This window comes from Rhyacophila brunnea, unplaced genomic scaffold (genome assembly GCF_057557595.1).
Source record: "Rhyacophila brunnea isolate RB1 unplaced genomic scaffold, BYU_Rbru_1.0 scaffold_23, whole genome shotgun sequence".
NCBI lineage: Eukaryota > Metazoa > Arthropoda > Insecta > Trichoptera > Rhyacophilidae > Rhyacophila > Rhyacophila brunnea.
Genome location: NW_028232893.1, coordinates 2,463,794 through 2,486,086, shown reverse-complemented (window position 1 = coordinate 2,486,086; position 22,293 = coordinate 2,463,794). Strand labels below are relative to the sequence as shown.

The 22,293-nt window shown below is 34.6% G+C and overlaps 2 protein-coding genes across 3 annotated transcripts in view; both read right to left on the bottom strand.

Annotated features, from left to right (window-relative positions):
- The window catches only part of wkd (TBC1 domain family member whacked), a 422,625-nt gene that overhangs the window by 128,418 nt on the left and 271,914 nt on the right, over positions 1–22,293 (bottom strand). The gene's annotated exons all lie outside the window — the stretch shown is intronic.
- Mhcl (Myosin heavy chain-like) overlaps positions 1–22,293 on the bottom strand; it is a 477,652-nt gene that overhangs the window by 432,022 nt on the left and 23,337 nt on the right. The window contains exons 2-3 of one of the 2 annotated variants that reach the window (XM_085950232.1): positions 11,440–13,031; positions 1,682–2,848 (exon numbers count right to left, since the gene is read on the bottom strand). In XM_085950232.1, coding sequence (XP_085806358.1) covers positions 1,682–2,848; positions 11,440–11,619 — 1,347 coding nt within the window. In that variant the 5' untranslated portion in view covers positions 11,620–13,031. The remainder of the gene's footprint in view (positions 1–1,681; positions 2,849–11,439; positions 13,032–22,293) is intronic. The other variant, XM_085950231.1, reaches the window with a different exon arrangement.

Sequence of the window (22,293 nt, the reverse complement as noted above, 5' to 3'; positions counted from 1 at the left end):
TGACTAAATACTTCAAAATAAGATCATTTCTTGGTTGAAAAATGGTGGGTTTATGTAACTAATATTTTAATTCAACGAATAAGACACAAGATTTCATAATATAACATTCTATTATACTGAATACCTCTACATAATTTAAAAACATCTCTTGCATATACACACTAGAAAATAACATTTTGTAAAAAATAATACGACACACGACGGGACTTGAGCCTGTATCTGCTGGATTCAAAATGTTACATTCTGAAATCTTGTGTCTTATTCGTTGAATAAAAGAAATAGTTTATTAAATTATCAGCAAGTATAAGTACGTTATAAAACTATATAATGGAATGATCCGCGACGTCGGTTAGTAATTAAGGAATTAATTGATACATACCTTAATTTAATACTTACACTAAAACCGATAGCCAACATTATAACGCAATTCGATAAGCATTTCATGTAAAAACTACTAGTTAAAATTGTCATGATTCAATAAGATTCCCATAGCTTAATTGGAAAAGCATACTGGTGCGAATCCACCAGATACAGGTTCAAGTCCCGTTGGGTGTCGTATTTTACAACGTTTTTATTAGCTCGTATTCTTGTTTGTCCGGTGGTTGTTTGTCCATTACAAATCTTGCAATCAATTTTAACTAACTTCCCGACTAGCTAGACATTTGAAACTTTTAGAATATATCAGAACACGGTGCCAATGCATTCTTTTAATACTTTTAGCCATCTTCGAGCAGAATTGAATTCATTTTCAGTTAATTCTGTTTTGTGTGGAAAGTTATTTCAGAAAAATCAGTAAAAATTAAAAGACTATTATTGGTTGCTAAGAGGGTGGTCCTAGGAACTAAATTATTAATATATACGTGCGTTACTATGGAAATCAAAATGAAATGTCAAAATGATATTTCAGTATTCTATATTAATTGTTTGTTTGTTTATTTTTTATTTACTTTATATCAAATACAAGTTTGAGCATAATAATTCAACAGAATAATTAAAAACGTTGTACATAAAAAGTTCTTTTTATCTTGTAATTATTTTTCTACAAAATGATTTTTTCTAGTGTGTAGGTATATGAATGAGATTTTTTTAAATTATGTATAATATTCAGTAGGTAGGTACCTAACTAATGTTATAAAATCAATACTTAAGTTTCTTTTATTTTGTTAACTGTCAATTCATGGCGGAACTGCATTGTATTGTTGTTTTTATTTAATAAAACGCATTTTTTTTGTAGTACTTATTCCACTTTTAATCAAGAGATTAGGACCGGTTTTGTCCGCCTCAGAGGGACATTTTCAAGAGTTAAAAATGTCCTTCTGAGGCGGACGAAACCGGTCCTAATCTCTTGATTAAAAGTGGAATAAGTACTACAAATAAAAAATTGCGTTTTATTAAATAAAAACAACAATACAATACTTAAGTATATTTAATTAAGATAACAGAATAGATTGGCGATAATAATTAGTAAAATTGATACGATATCATTCAGGCATCCTGATAATACATACTGCTAGAGACTGTGATAAGATAACATATAAACAACGCACACAACAAGTACATACACAATCACAAAATTCCAAGAAATGATAAAAAACAAGCTTATCTAAATACATATTAACTCTTACGTACCCGCCTATAAATTCCTGTTAAATTAATAAAAGATAACAAAACGATAACTCACCTTTACGGTGACGAAGTCCTGACTGCCTTTGATCATCTCGATGATCTCTTCTCTGCTTTTATCGTCCACACAAACACCGTTCACTTCCAAGAGTCTATCACCAGGTAGGAGTCCTGTCTCGTGACCCTGAGACAGAGCGCCAGGTTCTGCGAAAATGACGGCCTTCATCTTCACGCCGTCTCGTTCTTCGTCAGAAGAAACTGCCGCTCCATTCTCAGAGAAACTTCTCTCGACAATCATGGCGCGCCGCAAGCTGAAGCCGAAGTCGTTTCTTGGGGCTTTTTGTCGACGTATCGTGAGAACTCTCGGAGGAGGTAAGTCCGCAGGAGAAATCTCCGGCAATGGAAGATGGGTGCCTTCCAAATTGCTGGACCAGCGATGGAATCCTTCAGAATCTCCAGTCGGAGACATTGAAAAGGGTGGTGTGGCAAAGGAAGAGTTTGTCGTGGTGTCAGTCAAAGAATCTGCACTCGGAGAAGCGGAAGTAACACAAGGAATACTGTTTCCATTTTCTCTGTTTCCATTGTCGTTATCAGTATAATTTGTGATGGTAATCGGTGGTGGTGATCCATAACTGTTGTAGTAGTTATTCCTCGCGCCGTCCACGGGACTATGGATGACCTTCTTAGTAAAGTTTGGTGTCAAATTCTGCAGATCATCATTCGGAGTAGCTGTGCCATTGCGAGGAGCCGGCAAATTTTGATACGCTATTACTTCGTTGAGCAAAGTGTTCTGCATCAAAACATTACTGTCCTGTCCATTCGCTTGAGCATCGGGTGCAGCCGACCCAGAATTCGGTCCATCGACCATCGCCAACAGATTCGAATTGCTTAACCGAGGACCTTTAAGGATTCCTCTCTTAGGAGGTCTAGGCGGTAGAGGAGGAAGACTTGGAGCTTGTCTCGGTAACCCATTTGGATTGTTCAAAGAGTTAAGGGAAGCTTCTGAACTGTCTGACTGAAGTCCCTCTCTCCACACACCAGAAGCGCCTCTTCCACCCGGTATTTGGTTTTGGCTTCCTTCTTCACCCTCCGTTACCAGAGGATAATTGGAATAGTTGGAGTCTCGGTTCAGCTCCGCGAAGAAATCGCTGTAGTCGGCCGTTATGCCGGATGGCAACTTCTCTTTCTCTTTTCGTCGACCTCGCAGTTTCAAGGAGCGCCGAACCTGCGGAAGAAAGAAGAGGAATCAGAATGCTGTTTTAAATGTTTAATTGTTTCAAGGTCGAAATGAACGGTGACAGCAGACATAATAGTGGTGTTAACGCGCATTTAATGACACTTTTATGGTAAGAATAATCACATCAGCGATAAAATGCCACCATTTACAATAATAGATAAGATTATGTTTATAACGGCCAATGGCATTCAGTAAGTACACAAAATGAACACTTCAAGAACAATACGTCTGTTTATAAAACAATAAACGTTTACATTTCATTACATACACATCCCCGAAGATAACACTAATGCCTAGTCAAAACCAAGATACACCTGTGCTGTCAATATTATACTTGAATTATTGGTACAAATATTTTGTAAACATCTGTTCCAATACAAATGTTGGAGCACATTCTTCATTCCACATTCCACAAGTCAGATTTAAATTAGTGCATCGTATTTTATGAAGGTGTTTATCACAATATGTCATATAGATTGACAAGTTCTTTAGAAAGTACCATAATAGTTTTTGAATAATTCATAGGATTTAGGTACGAATGCAGCATTCAGGAACACCACATTTTTCTTTACGAATTATGCCACCTGCACAATACCTCAGTGGCAAAGGGTGGAGGTAGGCTGTTAAGATCCGAGTAGAGAATATCTGTTTTCACTTCAACTTTCATGTGTAGATAGTGTTTGATAGTTTTTAAAACTCTGCCCAGTCCAAGCCATAGTAGATACTGGCCAAAAAATATTCGGTCATCTTGTCAATTTTAGATATTTATTAGATAGAAGAATATTTTTTGTCGATTACGGTTTTGGTAGGCAGGGCGAATTTAAAAAAACTAACCAACACCATTTGCAATTCGTATTCTTAATTCAACGAAAACAAATAAGTATCACTGAAAAATGTACCTATATACCCTACACTATTTTATCGGGTCGCCATGGCATACTTAAACTATTATGGTTTGGTTCATGCAGGGTTTGATTGAATTTTAAAAACTAACCAGAACAATCTTGCAAATTGTATTTTAAGTTCGATGAAAACAAATAAGTAGGTTTGACTGACAAATTTTATTGTGTACTATTTATGTCGAACCATAACAGCCTATCTCCACCCCTCGCCACTGCCATAATTAATTACCACAAAATTAACTAATATATTATATAAGTATATGCGACTGAATTGAAATCAAATTTCGTTAATATTGATACTTTTTTTTGAAGTTATACTTCTTTTGGCGCGTTTGGGAAATCAGATCAGACTGTATTTTTAGCATGTGACATGTAAAAGTAACAGTTAGTTTATTTTTTCACACGAAAAAAACGCACTCGATTGGATTCGAACCACCGATTGTTCGGTTATCAGCCGAACGCACCACCTTTACGCCACAGTATGATACTGCAATCGTCACGATTATACAGTATAATATTATAGTTTAGAATCATTCCGTTGCTTAGGCAGCGAATTTATTATTGTCGGCCATTTGCAATTCCTTTCGTAAACAAACGATTAAACGTCAGTTAGTAATAAAAGTGTATAGGAATAAACCAACGGCGTTCCAATAAGCGGTCGTTTTTCTTGAGTGTGTAATTTAACAAGATAATTAAGAGCTAGTCAAAGAATCTAGTTTATCAAAAGTTTTGTTTTGTTACGCCAAAGAAGTATAACTTCTAACGCGCACACACCGATTTTTTCTAATAATTAATATGTGTGTTTCCGAATGTATTAATTAGAGTTTAAATTTTAAACCAAAACTATTATTTTAATTTGGGCCGCAGCACAAAAAGGTTAAGAAACCCTGGTATAGGTGATACATTGACAATCATCGTCGGTATGAAATGGTATCATTGTTATTTATAATATTGTTATTATGGTAACATATGTTATTGTTTAAAATTGTGTGGTTGTACGATAGAATTTTTAATTGTGTATACTCGACAACTCCAAAATTCAAATAGATGAATTCAAATATACAAAAAACACTAAATATACACATTAATTTTACCGCGTACACCATTTGGAAAACGCTACTGTAGAGCGTCACATTGCCTTTATCTTTAGCGATAGATAGGGGACAGAACATGAAGAAACAGATCAGTGACAAAACAGAACAGCCAAGGGAAAAATAAAACGTTCATTTTTCGTCGTATCTCTTTATTAATTAAATACTTGGTATTGACTTCCACCCGACCGAGGCATACCTGTTACCCCCACGGTGAAGCCATACGACCTGGAATACGCGGATGACGCTGTCCCATGGCCCCCACAAGGGGGGGACTGACAGGGCTCTAGTCTTGGGGCCCGGCGTGGAGGGTCGACCAGCTTAGTGAGATTAACACACAGCAAATTTACTCTAATAGTAAATAAAGTCGCCTGCGGCGCTACTTTATGTCTTCAAGATTATCAAATATGTGGTTGCATGTTTCAATTTGATGTGATATGATGATTGATGTACTTAAATGAGGCGTCTAATTACAAAAAGCGACAAGTCCACAATTCAATATTTTCGGGAAACAACGTTTTTATGTTTCTAGCTTCAATTATTTGTTTTAACGTGAGATTTTTTTCCCAGTTGTATTCTATATCGAAATCAGAACCAAATGGCAATTTGTTTCAGCCGATAAACTCTTAAATGTAATAAATATAGGCAAAATAAAATTGGACTTCGCGCTACTTATACTTCACTTTTTAATTTATCCCGCATAAGGCACATATTTCCGTGGCACTGTCATAAGTTTACCAGATGCTACAGCATGGGAGACGCCCTTTTCAATATTGAACGTTCCCTTATTGGTTGACTTAAACACGCGCGAAATCAACCAAGCTTTAAATAATTATGAAAAAAGGACTTGGCGCTTTTTGTAATAAATCGAGACTTAAAATATTTTTTTTCATAGGGTTATGTCGCGTTTTGGAATTTTAGATCAATACATATTGTGTAAAATTATACAAAGAATACGTGCGTATTTTTTTCTCGATTTTGACCAAATGTGGACTTATCGCTTTTTGGAATTAGACGCCTCAAATGATAACTCCCGCGTAAAATTTGGGAAACAGTGCTGTAAAGCATCACACTGCCCTTAACCTTAGCGATAGGTAGGTGGGCCCGCCAAAGATCTTGGCCTGGGGGCCTGCTTCAAGATGTGGGGGCCATGCGCTGTCCTATTCGACAACTCAATCGGGGGCATTCAAGAGACAATCGACGGGTTGTATAGCAACTCATCTCGCGTTGGTTTGAAAATCGACGCGAAGAAAACCAACGTTTTGTGTAATAGCACCTGTCCTGATCCAGATTTCCCTCTGATTAGCGACGGACAAAACATCGAGAGCGTCGACAGCTTCAAGTACCTGGATGTACCTACACATCACGGGAGATGGCATTTTGCAGAAAGAGCTCGCTATCCGAATGGGAATGGCTGGAGCAACATTCAACTCGATGCGGAATATCTGGGAGTCACGATTGTAATCGGTCAAAACCAAATGCCGCCTATTCGACGCTTGCATTCTGACGGTGGTGCTTTATGGTAGCGAATCATGGCACCTTACGAAGGCTCAGAGCAACCGTATACTGAGCTTCGAAAACAGATGTTTGCGACGGATACTGGGTGTGCGGTATGACTTTAGGAGTAACGAAGAGATAAGAGAACGCACCAAGCAATCTCTCACTACACTCAGAGTGAAGAAGAGACGTTGGACCTGGCTCGGCCACGTGCTGCGAATGTCACAAGAGAACATCAACCTGGTTCCAAGCCAGCTGGATTCCAGCGTCCTGGAAGGCCGCTAAATACTATATAATATGTTATAATATATAGTGTATACGACGGTGCTATGGAATGCTGATATGCCCTGGAACGAAGCAAGGAGACTGGCTAGCAACAGGTATTCTTGGAAGCGCAGCGTGGTGTACATATGCTCCAGCTAAGGGACGGACATGTTCGAAAAAGAGAGAAGTTAATGTTTTGTACTATGTGTCAATGTTGCCATCTCTTCTTTTCTGATTATAATAGAAATAATGTGTGAAAACTATAGTATTTATGAAAAAACTATGTATTAGGTACACGGAACATTATTTATATTGAAATCGTCAAAAATATAGTGTTTTTTTTATATATTTGACGTAAAATTATAGTATACCTAACTGTGTTACATTTTTATTCAAAAGCGTATTAGCTGGACACAGCTCGAAGAAGTGACAATCGTCATCCAGTGGTACCCAAGAGGTACATCACATCCGCAAGGTGGACCTAGAGGCTGCTGGATCGATGAAATGATTAAGTTCTGCGGAAGTACGTGGCAACGCAACGCACAGGACCGAGAGAAGTGGAATAAGCTTGGAGAGGCCTTCATCCGGCAGTGGATTAGATTAGAGGTGGAAAAACTGGTCGATTTTGAAGACTAAGTATACTTACTACCAGTATACAAAAATACTTAGTATCGAAACTTGTTCCAAAATACTAGAGTATTTGGAATACTATACAGAGGCGTTTGGCGTGCGTATGCGACGAAAGTCTCATACTCAACTGTTATATATATATACTTATTAGTATTTTTGAAATACGTATCGGCTCAGGGAACTCAAACTGTGTATCGGCTTCAATAGAATCGCTAAAAATACGTTAAGCTACGCTTTTCGTAATGTCCCATTTATTATAAAATTTTAAACACATTTTAAATTTATGAGTTGTTTTCCTGTTAGGTTATAATATTTTTGTTAACAAAAATGAATAACAGTGATTTTTTTTAAATTTTAAACATGGTTTGAGCGGTCATAATTATAACAAGCCTAAGCCTGTGCGTCATCTCACCACTGTGCTGCTACACAAAATTTATGACCTATTGTTTATACATTCGAATGCAATAGACTAATAAATTAAAATACACCTACATTCAAGTGCTATCTCGTTCGCGCGCATTTAATGTCAATAGTGTTGAAAGTCTACCAACTGGCGAGCGCACAGAACAGCGACTCACGATGATATCATCACAAGTATATTGGAATAAGTTTATCGGGCCACGCATACTGAGTATGGGTAGTTTCATCCGAGACTTGAGTACACAAACTGGTGACAGTATTTCCAACTCACTTCTAGATTAGATACAGGCTGATGATGATAGTATTGTACTAGGCATAATTAAAGTACAGTTTGCAACACCGCTATGTGTGGCAATTGCAATACTTTATTTATTATTTCAGCAAATTCGTATTAAAATTATTTTTTACAAGTTAGCTGGATACCTAATCGTTAAATAATCTTTCAGTCTTCGCTACGGAGTCTAACAGACATTCTACATCTACTTTAAATTACTTGAACGTACGATTACATAAATAAAACAGATGACAAAAAAACGAATTACCTGTCCGTACCTACCTGCCGTTAGCAATAATTGAATCAAAAGATCGCATATTTTGCCAATCGAGTCAATATTATTTATTATTACATATGTGCATACTTGTAAAAAACTATGTAAATGTGATGCATGTGAAATATAAAATGAATAATCCGCTCCTACATATCGACTGCTTAATCTCCAAACCAGCTAATTGCACTTTTGAGATTTTGATGGCATTTTGTTATAAAGCGTGTTTTCTATGGTCACACAAAATTTCAAACTCCTAAACCTATAAGTACATAAATGTGTTATCGTTCTTCACACGAAGCACCCAACTGCAGGTGCCAAATTTCCAATATCGTAATTGGAACAACTTCGCTTTTTATGTAATTTTTCTTTATACTTACATAATATATTATAAAAGGGAAGTTAAAATAGTGCAGGTTATTTGTTGAAAATAATCAAAGTGTATTTTTGGAATTGTTACACTTAGTGTCCTTGCTGAAATATAAATACGTACTGTCGAACAAGAACTTCTAGTGCACGTGTTAAAACTGTGAACTAACAATCCCATCCAGTGCAGCTAACCGCACTTCCGTTTTCAAAATGAGAAACGCCCCCAACTTTAGCATTTCATTTTATGCTCCCGTGGTGTACGGATCAATCAATTTACGTAATTTTAAGCTTTTTATAGTAAACATAATATGTCTAAAACGATTAGGAGTGATGTTAGAATTATTATTAGTAAATGTTTGGTTTATTGCGAAGAAGAAAAGGGGTTGCATCGAAAAAGAGAGCCGGTTCATTATTTAAACACGCCTCTAACACGCACTGCCGCGATGACAGGTACGTCACTGCGAAGCAGTGTTGCCAACCGTACTATAATTATAGTATTTGTACTATAATTTTGGTCCGCGTACTATGTACGATATAAAACAGGTACCTATAATACGCCCAAAATACTATAATTTTGAATACCGGAAAAAATATGTAAAGTACTAAAATTTCAATATTTCCGTTCGATAAATTGGTGGAAAGTACTAGAATTTCGCAATATAAGAAGATTTAGAGAACTTGGAAAAAATTGCTCCAAAAACGTAAAAAAATCCCTTGACTTTGGTTTAAAATGAAATTTCTTGAATTCTTCGGTAAGCATTTTTAGTCGGAAGAGGTACCGTTATTTTTTTCTGAGAAACAAAAAACCTATACATTTTCAACAGATGACAACGCGTACTATATTTTTTCCCCAAATACTATAATTTTGGAGGCTTTGTACCTACTATAATTCCACTTTGAAAAGCTGGCAACACCGCTGAGAAGTCTTCTATATGCGACTACAGCGACTTCCTGTTATCGCAGATTTCTTATTGACGGATAGTAACAAGTTTAAGAACGACATGCAGAGAGTGTGGTAAATCATTACACGTTTTGATACTGGATAAGTTGGACATGCCTGATAAGAATAATTACCAGGCTGGTATAAATCAATGCAACAATATTATGTAAGACAAGTTTGAAAAGTCAAATTGTATAATAGGTCGAAAGCTAATGAGTTTTTAGCTCATCTTTGTCTAATATGACGTAAACATTGTAAACTGCTATAACTATTAGACGTTTTAACATGATAAAATATGGATATATATTCCGGAACCTGTCCAAAAGTGAACGGATTAGGCCTTGGAACATATAAACTACTTAGAAAGAAGCGAATTAATGGCACTTGTTGGATAAGGTCACGACCGACAGAGGGATGTTGTAGAAACTATTTGAGAGAAGTAAAACTACTTTGGTTAAACTTTCATTCCAGATAAAGACATTAAAACTTGACCAGTAGAGTCGTTCGAAGGTTTCAGGCGCGTACACAATAGGGGAGCTGGGGAGTTTCGGGTCTGAACCCCAAATATACAAATTATTTAGACAAAAATAATATTACTTTTTCTTCTTCTTTGTCACGACCTCATCCTAATTAGTGAGGATCGTGACCCGGATGATTTGACTGTCGAACAGCTTCCTCGACGGGTTGGTTCACTTCGCATTCTACAACACGCAAGACCTGTGGCCACTTGAATACCCGCAGCACTGATAAAATGTCGTAACTATCTAATTTCCGACGCGGCTGCCTAAAAGACAGGACATCGCGGACGACTCAGACGGACACTAGCGCTAGTTTCACATTATACGGTTTTGACCGTACGACCAAACATCGAACAGTAAAAATCCGAATTGGAACAAGTTCACGCTCTTTTCACAATATACGGTTTATGCACGGTTTTTTTCCGTCACAAGCTCAGTTTGTGGTTGAGTGTTATGCTGTTTGTACGATTTAGAACCGTCTAATATGAAAGCGTGCAATGCCGTGTTGCCGATTCGGATTTTTATCGTTCGATTTTTTCCGTACGGTTAAAACCAGGGAACTCAGAAATAGTGGGAACTGAAATACATAACGGGTAAAGCGATAGCAAGTAACCGATTCGAGTAAGGAAGAATCCGGGTTAAACTTACACACGTGTCAAGAATACGTTTTACGTCGAATACTGAAAACTGCTCTCGGTTTATGCATTTACGCTCATTTAATGTTGGTGGATTGCACACACTATTGCACGTGCATAATGCGTACTTCATTTTCGTAGACACTCACACATTCAAAACCCTGCATCAAGATGCGGCGTATTGAATATAGCCTATCGGTATTCTATTTATTATCTGTTCTGTGGTTAAAACCATATAGTGTGAAATAAGGGTAAACAATCCTTATAAGTATAACCGTTAAGCCAGCATGTCTTATGGGCTTATTGGGGCTCGGTGACATTAGGTTTCGCTGCATGCTGCTATCGCAAATGCTGTCAAGTTGACGTTTTCTTTTATAATGAAAGTCGCCTGACTCAATTCATTATTTTAACAAAAATATATAATCAGCAACTTTTTGCTTATCCAAATACAATCTCAAACGGTTAACAGTGAGGTGGTATTTTAACTAAGAAACTATGAAGAAATATTGTACCCAGTGTATCCACCTAACTAACCTAAAAATATTTGTTTGGTTTGTTCTAAGTTTAACACTATCAACACAACATATTATATTATTATCAACCAATCAAGACAATCAATGCGTACATACTATAATAGTTGCTATTGGATAACGATTACTTACGGCGATCGCCCAATCGTTGACTCTACCCTTTTACTTAGCGGAATAACCTCATAAAATAGCCAGTTTACCTATAATTAAGTAGATAACACAGGTGTTTCACTCTTACCTCATCTATTCTGAGCAGCTCATCCGTGGACATATTCCCTCTGTCCCTCTTCTGTTTCTCCTTTCTCTCTTTCTTTTCCTTTTTCCTCCTCTCCTTCTCCTCCCTGTCTGTGCTTTCCTCCCCTCCGCTGGCACCGACCGCCCCCACCGCCGCGCCAGCCTTTTTCATGAAGTTGAACATCTTCGATTCAACTCTTTTTATAGATTATTTAAATTCAACTGTGTTCACTTCACATTTGATCTGATCTGGATTTAGGAAAGGGTTTAAGAAATTAGTAACGGCATAAAAAAAACTATTAATGAACATAAAAGTAGAAGTTACTATACTATACTCGATACGATGTAGGATGACAGTTAGGGAGAATAAACATGCTGTCCCGTTTTGACATTTTCTTCGCGCAACGGTCGATAAGAATTTAGTGCAGTCACACGTAGTACCTATATCGTCACTGTACAGGTCAATTGTCGTAACCCTCACTATTCACTCACCGAAGTAACATTTGGATGGCAATGGAATTATTGCCAGGTACCTATCATAAATCCCAAAAAATTTATTTCATATCAAAATAATTCAAAACTATTTTTTAAGTAACTTGATAAAAAATATTCCAGCCAAATGCTGTAACCTTCTAAACGCGAACCACTGGTGTGTCAATAAAAGAAAGCTCTCAATTTGTAATAAAATAATAAGTAAATCCCATGCCCACAGTTTTTTTTTTCACTTGATATTAATTTGAGGGTTACACCAATTGACCTGTACAGTGACGATATAATATCAACATTGGTCAGCACGATGTAACATCTTACTTAACTGCTTTTATTTTTTTTATGTTTAGTATTCTTGAGCTGTGTTCTGACAATGGCAGAAATTAAGAAAAAAATAAGCCATGAAGTGGAAGTTGTATATAAAATATTGTATAGTTAAACCGCTTGATTCACTGCATTATGGATGTTACAGACGTCAAATGAGAGGGACAGCATGTCCAATTTAGCTAACCGTCTTCTTACAGCGGATAGACTATTTTATAAGTGAAATTTAACTACTTTAGAAAAATATACTTAATAATTTTGTAAATGTCATTATTGTTGCAATAATTAGCATCTTAAATACCGATAATTAACATTGAATGAATAAAAAGTGGACAAACGACGTGTGATAATTTCAGAATGTATTTTGAATTGTTCATAAATATACATACATACATGTATTTTATTAAGGTTAATAGAAACAAACATTGAAGAACAGCCAATGTAAAAAACGTGTAAGCATATAATATATTTTGTATAGACGCATTACATATAACTAGATAGGTACGTATATTTTAATGCTTATATATTTAATTATATATAAATTACGATTAATATTATTGAAAAATTCCAAACTAGAAACACAGGTTGACCTATGTGTCTAAATATTAAATACTTGATCGAGAAAAAACTTTACGATCAGATTTTGAGAGACTTTAACGAATAACAGAAAGTAGGTAAAGAAGATCTCATGAAAGATGCGAGATTTTGAAAAATAAATATTTAATTGTAAGAGGAGGGGGAAACGATGCATTGGTTCAGTCACTGTGAGTATCGAAGCACAACCTGGAAATAAAGAAAAAAACACATGTTAGATTTTGTAATATAAGGAAAATGGTTGGTTTGAGCAAAACCGCGTAATGGAAGACATTCGGGAAAGTGAAAAGCGTGGTTATTTTATTTCTTATCGCTGTTGAATATTTTTGGGTATCATATCGATGTTAAGAGCATACTTCAGTGAAACGGCAAATAATTATCAACTATAGGTGCGACGAAATTTTGGACTCGCTGGCAATCGGAGAGTAAAAGTCGAGCTGTGAACACGTCAATTTGTTTCGTGATGGCGACGGGGGTATTAATTCTTAAATCGTGTAAAGATGAATAAAAAACGTTACCCATTTACTTGAAAAAGAAATTGTTGCCTAAGTTATTGTTTCACGACCCTATTAAAACAAACGATATCTGAGATTTTAGCGTTTAGCTACGCCGTTGTTGCATGTTTGTTTTGATTTAATTTGTTTCAGTAGACTGCGGAAGTACTTATTAATTATTATGTACTTATTAATTATTATCACGTTTATGAGTTTTTAAATGACATATTTGTTTACATTTAAAATGAAATAGATCACACGCAAATGGTTTTTCTCCTGTTTCGTTTTATGAACTTTACGATAATGTTGTGCCGAGGCTCCGTATAGGTAGTCAATTTATTTTAAAAGGTTATTCACCATTAAGTATCTTTACATTCGTTTGAAGATTACTCCGTCGCGAGCATCCAAATGAACATACATTGCATTTATAAGATTTTTCACGAGTATGTTCTATATATGTATATATTCATTTCATGTGTTTTCAGACAACTAAGTCGCACGCATTTACATGAATATACATCGCATTTTGCCGTGGGTCTCAGGTTCGAATCCTGGGTCTGGCAAGTACACATATTGTTTTTTCAATTTGTGTGTGTCAGGGTATGGACCTAATAGGTTGAGCAAGTGGCTGGCATCCATTTCTCGTAAAAAACAAAATCTGTCAATACAAACCTCTACTCTGTGGAGGCCCATATGATCCTATTAGGATCGGACATGGTCGAAAGAAAGAAAGAAGAAGAAGTATGTATGTCTTTTCCTTGTTTCACTCTATCTGTATTTATTTAAAGTAATAAATAATTACAAGATATAAAGAACTTTTTATACCTATACAACGTTTTAAAATTTTCTGTTGAATCATATAAACTTGACTTGACCAGCTTCCCATCGCGCCCTATCGGCGCCAATTTGGCGAACGAATCAAAATTACGATCAAAATAAATGTATTTGATAGAAATAATACTGAAATTTCATTTTGACATTTCATATTGATTTCCATAGTAACGCACGTATTAATAATTTAGTTGCTAGAACCACAGAACCCTAGCAACCAATAATAGTGGATTGGATTACGGATTTTTTCCGAAATAACTTTTCAAACAAAACAGAATTACTTAACTGAAAATGATTTCAATTCTACTTAAAGATGGCTAAAAGTATTTTTAAAAAATCCATTGGCATCGTGTTCTGATATATTCTAAAAGTTTCAAATGTCTAGCTAGCCGGGAAGTTAGTTAAAAATCGATTGCAAGATTTGTACTGGATAAACAACCACCGGACAAATAAGAATACGACCTAATAAAAACGTTGTAATAAAATAACTACGTAGGTATACGTTAAACAAATCACACTTTTTAAATATTGTGCATTTGACTTAGTTTAGAATAAAGTTCATGTAAAAAATATGAAAACCAAAATGACAGAGGAAGGCCAACGTATATAAATGGCCATTTTCGATTCATTGAACTAAACACAATACAAAATCTAACCATTCGTAATATTAATTAATGTACGTACATTGTTAGCTGTCAAAATGTATAGATAAAAGAAACCAAAACCGATTATTTAAATACATATCGAATTAAAACGTTTTTTTTTACTCTCTACACAAGTGTTTCCCGAACGCTGGTCCGCAGAAGCTTTTGACCGGTCCGTAAATATTAAGTGTCCCCGCACTTGAAAATGCACATGCCAAAAATTACAATCAGTAAACCTCATTGAAAAAAGTAATCATTAAATGGAAGACATCAACCAATGCGCAATTGATAGTCTAGAAAAGGGAAAACTAATCGAGTTGTATTTAAGACTTAGGTATAAAGCAGTAGCGGAGGGTGGAGGTAGGCTGTTAAGATCCGCCATAAATAGTACACATTAAACTTTGTTAGTCATACGTTTTTGTTTTTATTGAACTAAGACTACAATTTACAAATGGAGTTGGTTAGTTTTTAAAAATCAATTAACCCCTGCCTAAACCAAACCATAATATTTTTGGTATACTTTGGAGAATACAACAAAATTATGTGCACTTTTTCATTCATACTTATTGGTTTTCGTTGGATTAAGAATAAATACATAAGTATTACATATAATATCTTTGGTTCAATTTTTTAGCTATAGGTAGATAAAGCATAATATTCTATATATAAAATATCCAAAGTTATGTATGATTTAATTGCATATTTTTGATATTTTATAGATAGACGCGTATTTTTTAACTATTATCTATTATGGCTTGGATTAGGCTTAATTGAATTTTAAAAACTAACCAAAACCATCTGTTAACTAATTTGAATGAAAACAAATACATACGACTGACAAAGTTTAGTGTGCACTATTTATGGCGGATTTTAACAGCCTACCTCCACCCTTCGCCAGACATAAAATACCACATTGTTAGTTACACATATTCTTGCAAAAAGACTTTTTCGGGCATGTCGGTAAATAAAACGAAACAGAGAAACCGAATGGATGTCAACGCAGCGTTTTGTCACTCTGAAACAACACTGAAACCATGGTCATCAAATTACTATTATTTTCAAGCAAAGGTACAAGAGGAGAATTCGCGCATTTTCTTAAAAACTAACTTTCTCAAATTTTCAGAAGTATGTACTTACATACCTGCTTACTATTATTAACAATTTATTTACTTATAGGTTGATTTTTGATTATTTCAATAATTAACAATAGGATTTTCATGTTATTTTGTTGTATTCACAATCGCTCTGTTATAATGTGCGTTGTAAATATATGTTACAATATAAGATTTAAAAACTAATAAAGAAAATACGAGTACTATAAGTATTAAAAATAGTAATATTTTTACTTTTAATATTATTATTTTTTCTCTGTTGACGGTCCCCGAGATATTGCTCCAATTTTTACCGGTCCGCATGTGTAAAACGCTTGGGGAACACTTCTCTACACTCATTATAATACTATGTAGCAAACAAGACTTGGCTTGAATACATTTTTTATACTGACTTATTGATAGTAACTATTATTTGAGGATATTAGTTGCAAAATCAGTTATCTCCATTTTCTTCGTTTGTATTTTTTCTTATGGAGTTTGTTGATTGTTTCATTGTTATACTAATGATTACTACTACGAGTATGTTACTGTTCCACTACACTGCTGTGATTGGGCTTCACAGCTTGTTGTGAGAGTAAAATGAATATACATCTTCACCATTAGCCGAGGTCGATATACTGCTAGATGAATACCTAATATCTCCCTCCACTCTTCTCGGTCTCAAGTTCTTTGTTGCCATGTATATCCACCTAAGCGGGGTTAGTACCCTTTGGGTACCGCTGTATGACGGCATTTTTCAAGTGGTTGTCCATTGACCGAGAGACATGTGCACCCCATTGCCATTTCGTCTTCATAGCGATCTTCATCACATCATGTCTGCTTCCTTAACTATTGGTTTATTCTGTGGTCTTTCCACGATATGCCCAGCATGCACCTTTCCGTGCCACGTTGCGCTACTCGCAATTTTTAATATCTCTTACGTTAAGAAAGAGTCCATGTCTCACACGCATACGTAAGTACTTGTCCCACACACACACAAACACGGGTCTAGGACGATTCGGCGCCGGGGCAACTGGGCGCCACAGAATCGAATTAAATTCGAAAATAAAAAAATAGACATTCGTCAATTATAGGTACTTTAAAAAAAAATATTTCTTAATACTTCGTGAGATTTTAAATATGCACACGAAAATAATGATTTAATTGCGCATATGTTTAAGTTACAACGAGAAGAGAGTTCTTCTATTTTACCACCTTTTTCTTAGCTCGTATTCTTGTTTGTCCGGTGGTTGTTTATCCAGTACAAATCTTGCAATCGATGTTTAACTAACTTCCCGACTAGCTAGACATTTTAAACTTTTAGAATATATCAGAACACGATGCCAATGCATTCTTTTAATACTTTTAGCCATCTTTAAGTAGAATTGAATTCATTTTCAGTTAATTCTGTTTTGTATATTTATTTTATTTAGTTTGTTAAGTTATTTCGGAAGAAATCCGTAATCCAATCCACTATTATTGGTTGCTAAGGGGGTGGTACTAGCAACTAAATTATTAATATATACGTGCGTTACTATGGAAATCAAAATGACATTTCAGTATTCTATATTTGTTTGTTTGTTGCAAAATAGCAAAAAAAAGATTTGTTGACAATTGCCTTATTTGTCCTAAATTATTAATACATAGAATTGTCAAGTTTATATGATTCAACAGAAAAATTAAAAACGTGGTATATAAAAAGTTCTTTTTATCTTGTAATTATTTTTATATAAAGCCCCAGGCATGATAATTATCAATCCGCAATAAAAAAAACATTATGCTATGAGCAAAATGAATTAAAACTACTGAGTAAAAGTAAGTAGTAGGTAGAAACTGATTAAAATTCCTCGTCTACTTTCTGTATAAAAACGTAAAAAACATCTATTTATTTCATTCGACAGTGCAGCGCCAAATTGTTCTGGAGCCCAGTTGTCTCATTACCCACGCCCTACAAACACATATATATATAATACATATGTTATTTATTCTTATATTTTTGTGCACAGCTTGTAATAAAAGTTTATGTAGATAACTCACATTGAAACTTATAGCCTCAATTGTCGACTGTACTATGGACTAGACATGACGTATAAAATTTACTGCATTATAATATTATCAATTCGAGACTTCGAGTACACATAATATAGTTTAGTTACTTACTCCGATTAAAAAAAAACGAAGTCAATAGAACAAAATATCAATCGACAATAAGTCGCTAATTAAACATTGTATTATTTATTTATTTTTAAATGCTTGTTTATAGGAACGATTATTTATATCAGATATAATAAGAATAATAGACCATGAAATAAATAATAATTGTATTTTAATTGACTACAAAACTGATTGCTTTTTTAATTAGGTACACTTGCGAGGCGTCAGGTTATTTGTCCGTTTTAAGACGCGATCGGTTTACCGTAATATTTAAATTGAGTTAATGATGATGATGGGAAGCATTTTTTTCGTTAATTCTATTATATTTTTATTATGATTTCCTTTAAATTTCAGATTGAATGCTGCGTTAGTTTCTTGGATCCGCGTGTGTTAATGAGGATTTCTGTTTCCGCCACCTGAATTTGGAATCAACCACCGCCATCTTTAGATTAATAAAGCCTGAGCATAACTTTTTGCACTGCCATACTATTTATTGATAACGTACTTGCAATCAGAGTTTGATATTCTATAATGACTGAAGAGTATAAAGAAGTTATTAGGTATTGTCGTTTAGAATCGACTGTCACATTGACAAACGTCCTAGTGTATTATGACTTCGAATTATTAATAACACATAACCACTAAATCAGATGAACTCCAAGGTCTCCAAGATACGTTAAAATAATCTGAAAGAAATCTGAAACTAAGAATACTCCGACAAGTGAACACGACAGACGCGTCAGTATGAGCACTCTATAGACAATGACAGGTCATCCATAGACAACGGGAGGGGCGAAAAGTAGGACCAGACGTGTAATGTATCGGATTCCTTCTTCAGTGGGCAATGAATCAACCCACGAAAAATCACTAAAAAGCATACTCAAGGAGAAGATTGAATTTGTCACGACTGGAAAGGGTCTGGAGCTTCTCTGAGGTAGGGCCGATAAATCGATACGTTTTTTTTTATCAGTATCGAGCCATTCAATTTTTTACCATATTTGTAATAGGGAATAGATGCTAATTGGTGATTATTTCTTAAGAATATTTGATTATAGTTTTCCCGAAACTTGCTCCATGTGGAGAATCAGTGGCGAAGGGTGGAAGCTGTTTAGATCCGACATAAATAGTGCACACTAAACTTTGTTAGTCACACGTATTTGTTTTCATTGAAATAAGACTACAATTATTTGCAGATGGTACTTATTGGATAGTTTTTAAAAATAAATTAGACCCTGCCTAAACCAAACCATACTATTTTAAAAATTGTGCATACTTTTTCATTCAAACGTATTTGTTTTGATTAAGAATACATATTACACATATTTTTGGTTAATTTTTTTTAATATCCAAAGTTATGTATGATTTAATTGCATAATTTTAGATATTTTATAGATAGATGAGTATTTTTGACTATTATGGCTTGGTTTTCAAAGAGTTTAAGTAATTGAATTTTAAAAACTATCCAACACCAACTGTAAATTCGGGGGCTTAGGGTGACAAGGGCGAAACTACAATAATCACGGTTTTGAGTTAGGTATTGAACTGGCTCCGAAAATCACTTTTATTACATCATTACAAATAAAATTATTATAAAGGCAAAACCTTACACTCTCAACTGCATTTTTTACTGATTACTTAAAAGAAGACTGTTTTTGTGTTCTCAAAACCATTGTTTTGTAGTTTCGCCCTTGTCACCCTAAGTCCCCGAATTGTAGTCTTATTTCAATGAAAAGGTAGGCTTGAAGAACAAGCAAGCCATGTTGAGATTCTTTTCTGTCATCCGCAGCTCGTGGCCGAGTCAGGTCCAAAGTTGCCTATTCACTATCAGCGTAATGAGAGGCTGCGTGGTGCGTTCTCTTATCTCCTCGTTACTCCTCAAGTCAAACGCACACCCAGTATCCGCCGCAAACGTCTGTTTTCGAACATAAGTATAAAGTTTCTCTGAGCCTTCGTAAGGTGCTATGATTCGCTGATTAGTCGTGAAAATTATAAATTTTGTAAAAACTAACAAATACTCAACCTAAACGGATGATAATGACTAGGGCCCTGATTTATATGCTAGTGCATGTTTATTTAGGGTATATGCACAGCTATGGGAGTTGCACATAAATCCGTTTCGAAAGACGCAGAATCCAAAAATAAAATTTTATTGTGCATATAAATGCATATTTGAGACATAGGAGCATATTTGAGACATTAGTGCATATTTGAGACATTAGTGCATATTTCATTAATAAATGCATATTTTGGGGCTTTTGCATTTATAATATTATCGAAACATAACTAAATCAGGAAGATGAAAAAATTAATGCCGGACAAAAAACAGTAAATAGTATTTAGGAATAGTTAAGTGTGTCGTTTTTGTTTTTTTAAGTTGTGTTTATTTTCCATAGTTTACATTTACATTTTGCATTTCTTGTTCAATTATTTGTAAGGACCTACTTGTAAATAAACTATTTTGGAAATTGTAATTGATTTATATTGATTATTTGTGTTTTTTGTTATTGTATTATATCTATTGCTTAAGATTATTAATTTGTTATTCGATTTTTTATCGGTAATATTGGGTGAAGTGGGTATTTACAATATTTTTCCATAAAAATGTAAATTTTTAACTGCATATTTCTTTGGTTTTAGTGCATATTTCAATGATTTTAAGTGCATATGTGCATGCATATAATCATGTTTTTTGTTGCATATAAATCCGCTCCCTAATAATGACACTCATTTCTATATGTCGAACGTGTCAAGTTTCTGGCCTGTTATCGTGTATCTTTTAGGTAGGGTTTAGGTACTTCCAACAATATTGTATATACACTTATAGGTATGTAAGTACTCACTTATGCTTGATAAACTGTTTAGCTTGTAGGATGTGGTGAGATAATAAGTACTGACTAATGCTCTTAAACAATATATATTTTATAAAATACAGTAAGGTGTGTATATATATTCATTTCCGGCGGATATTTGTAAAACCATAAGTAAAGAAAGAGTCACCCAGGAGAAATATTATAAATGTACATATTTTATTTTCTAAAACTATTTCTTTAAGCACTAAGGTGCATGGTTGCTACATCAGTCCCGTACAGCATCGCTTCGGGACAGGGAAGTGTGGCACTAAAAGCTGCACATACATGGCGGGTGGGGATGGGGCAACTCAAATCACTGATTACAAACTGCAAATCGCCTTAGAATAAAATTTACGTAGTTTTTAACTGTATGTGAAAATAACATAATCGAAAGTCGTATATATAAGAGGCTATGTCAAGATCTGACATAAATAATGCACACTAAACTTTGTCAGTCATACGTATTTGTTTTCATTGAACGAAGACTACATATTGCATAATATAGTGTGGGTTATTTTTAGCCAAACCATGCCATAATAGATATAGTCAAAAATATTATTCTATCTATAAAATATCTAAAATTATGTCATTAAATCATACATAATGTTACATATTTCATAAATAGAAGAATATTTTGTATTTCTTATGGTTAGGCAGTTTCACATGAATTAAAAAAAAAACTAACCAACACCATCTGCAATCCATACTTACAATTCAATGAAAATAAATACTTAAGTATGACTGACAAAGTTTACTGTGCAGTATTTTTATCGGATCTCAACATAGCCTATTATATATTTATGTCGGATCTTAACAGCCTACCTCCATCCTTCACCTTTGTCTATTGTCAGCCTGACCAAATTAGACGCTGTAAATGTAAACTAACGACTTGATAATTGATTCGTCCATCCTGAATTTTATAAAAAAAAACGGTTTTAGCTGTTAATGTAAAACAGGCATGTCTAACTTCAAGTAGTATGCATTATAAATATATATTATATAAATAGTTAATACAACGAACAATCGAATCTTTTGCAATATATCAACATTTGTCTACTCGCACCGACGTTCAACAGACGATCCGACAGTACTTCGAATCCGACCAAATTGACCTGAACGCCAGACTAAAGCGAACCGTCTGGAGGGCCTATTATAATAGTGATGACCCGCCAACTAAATTTATTCATAGAAACAGATGTAATAAAAATTATTTTTAGCGAAGATTCAAACCAGGTGGAACTGTTTTTTTGTATTATCATTTTTGTGAGATATTTTTACAGTAATATTTTTTCATTGTGTGGGTGTGATGAATCATAAGACAGAATTTAAATATAATTAATTATTATTTCTATGCATATGTATGGTCTTTGAAGCGGTATGCTTGTAAG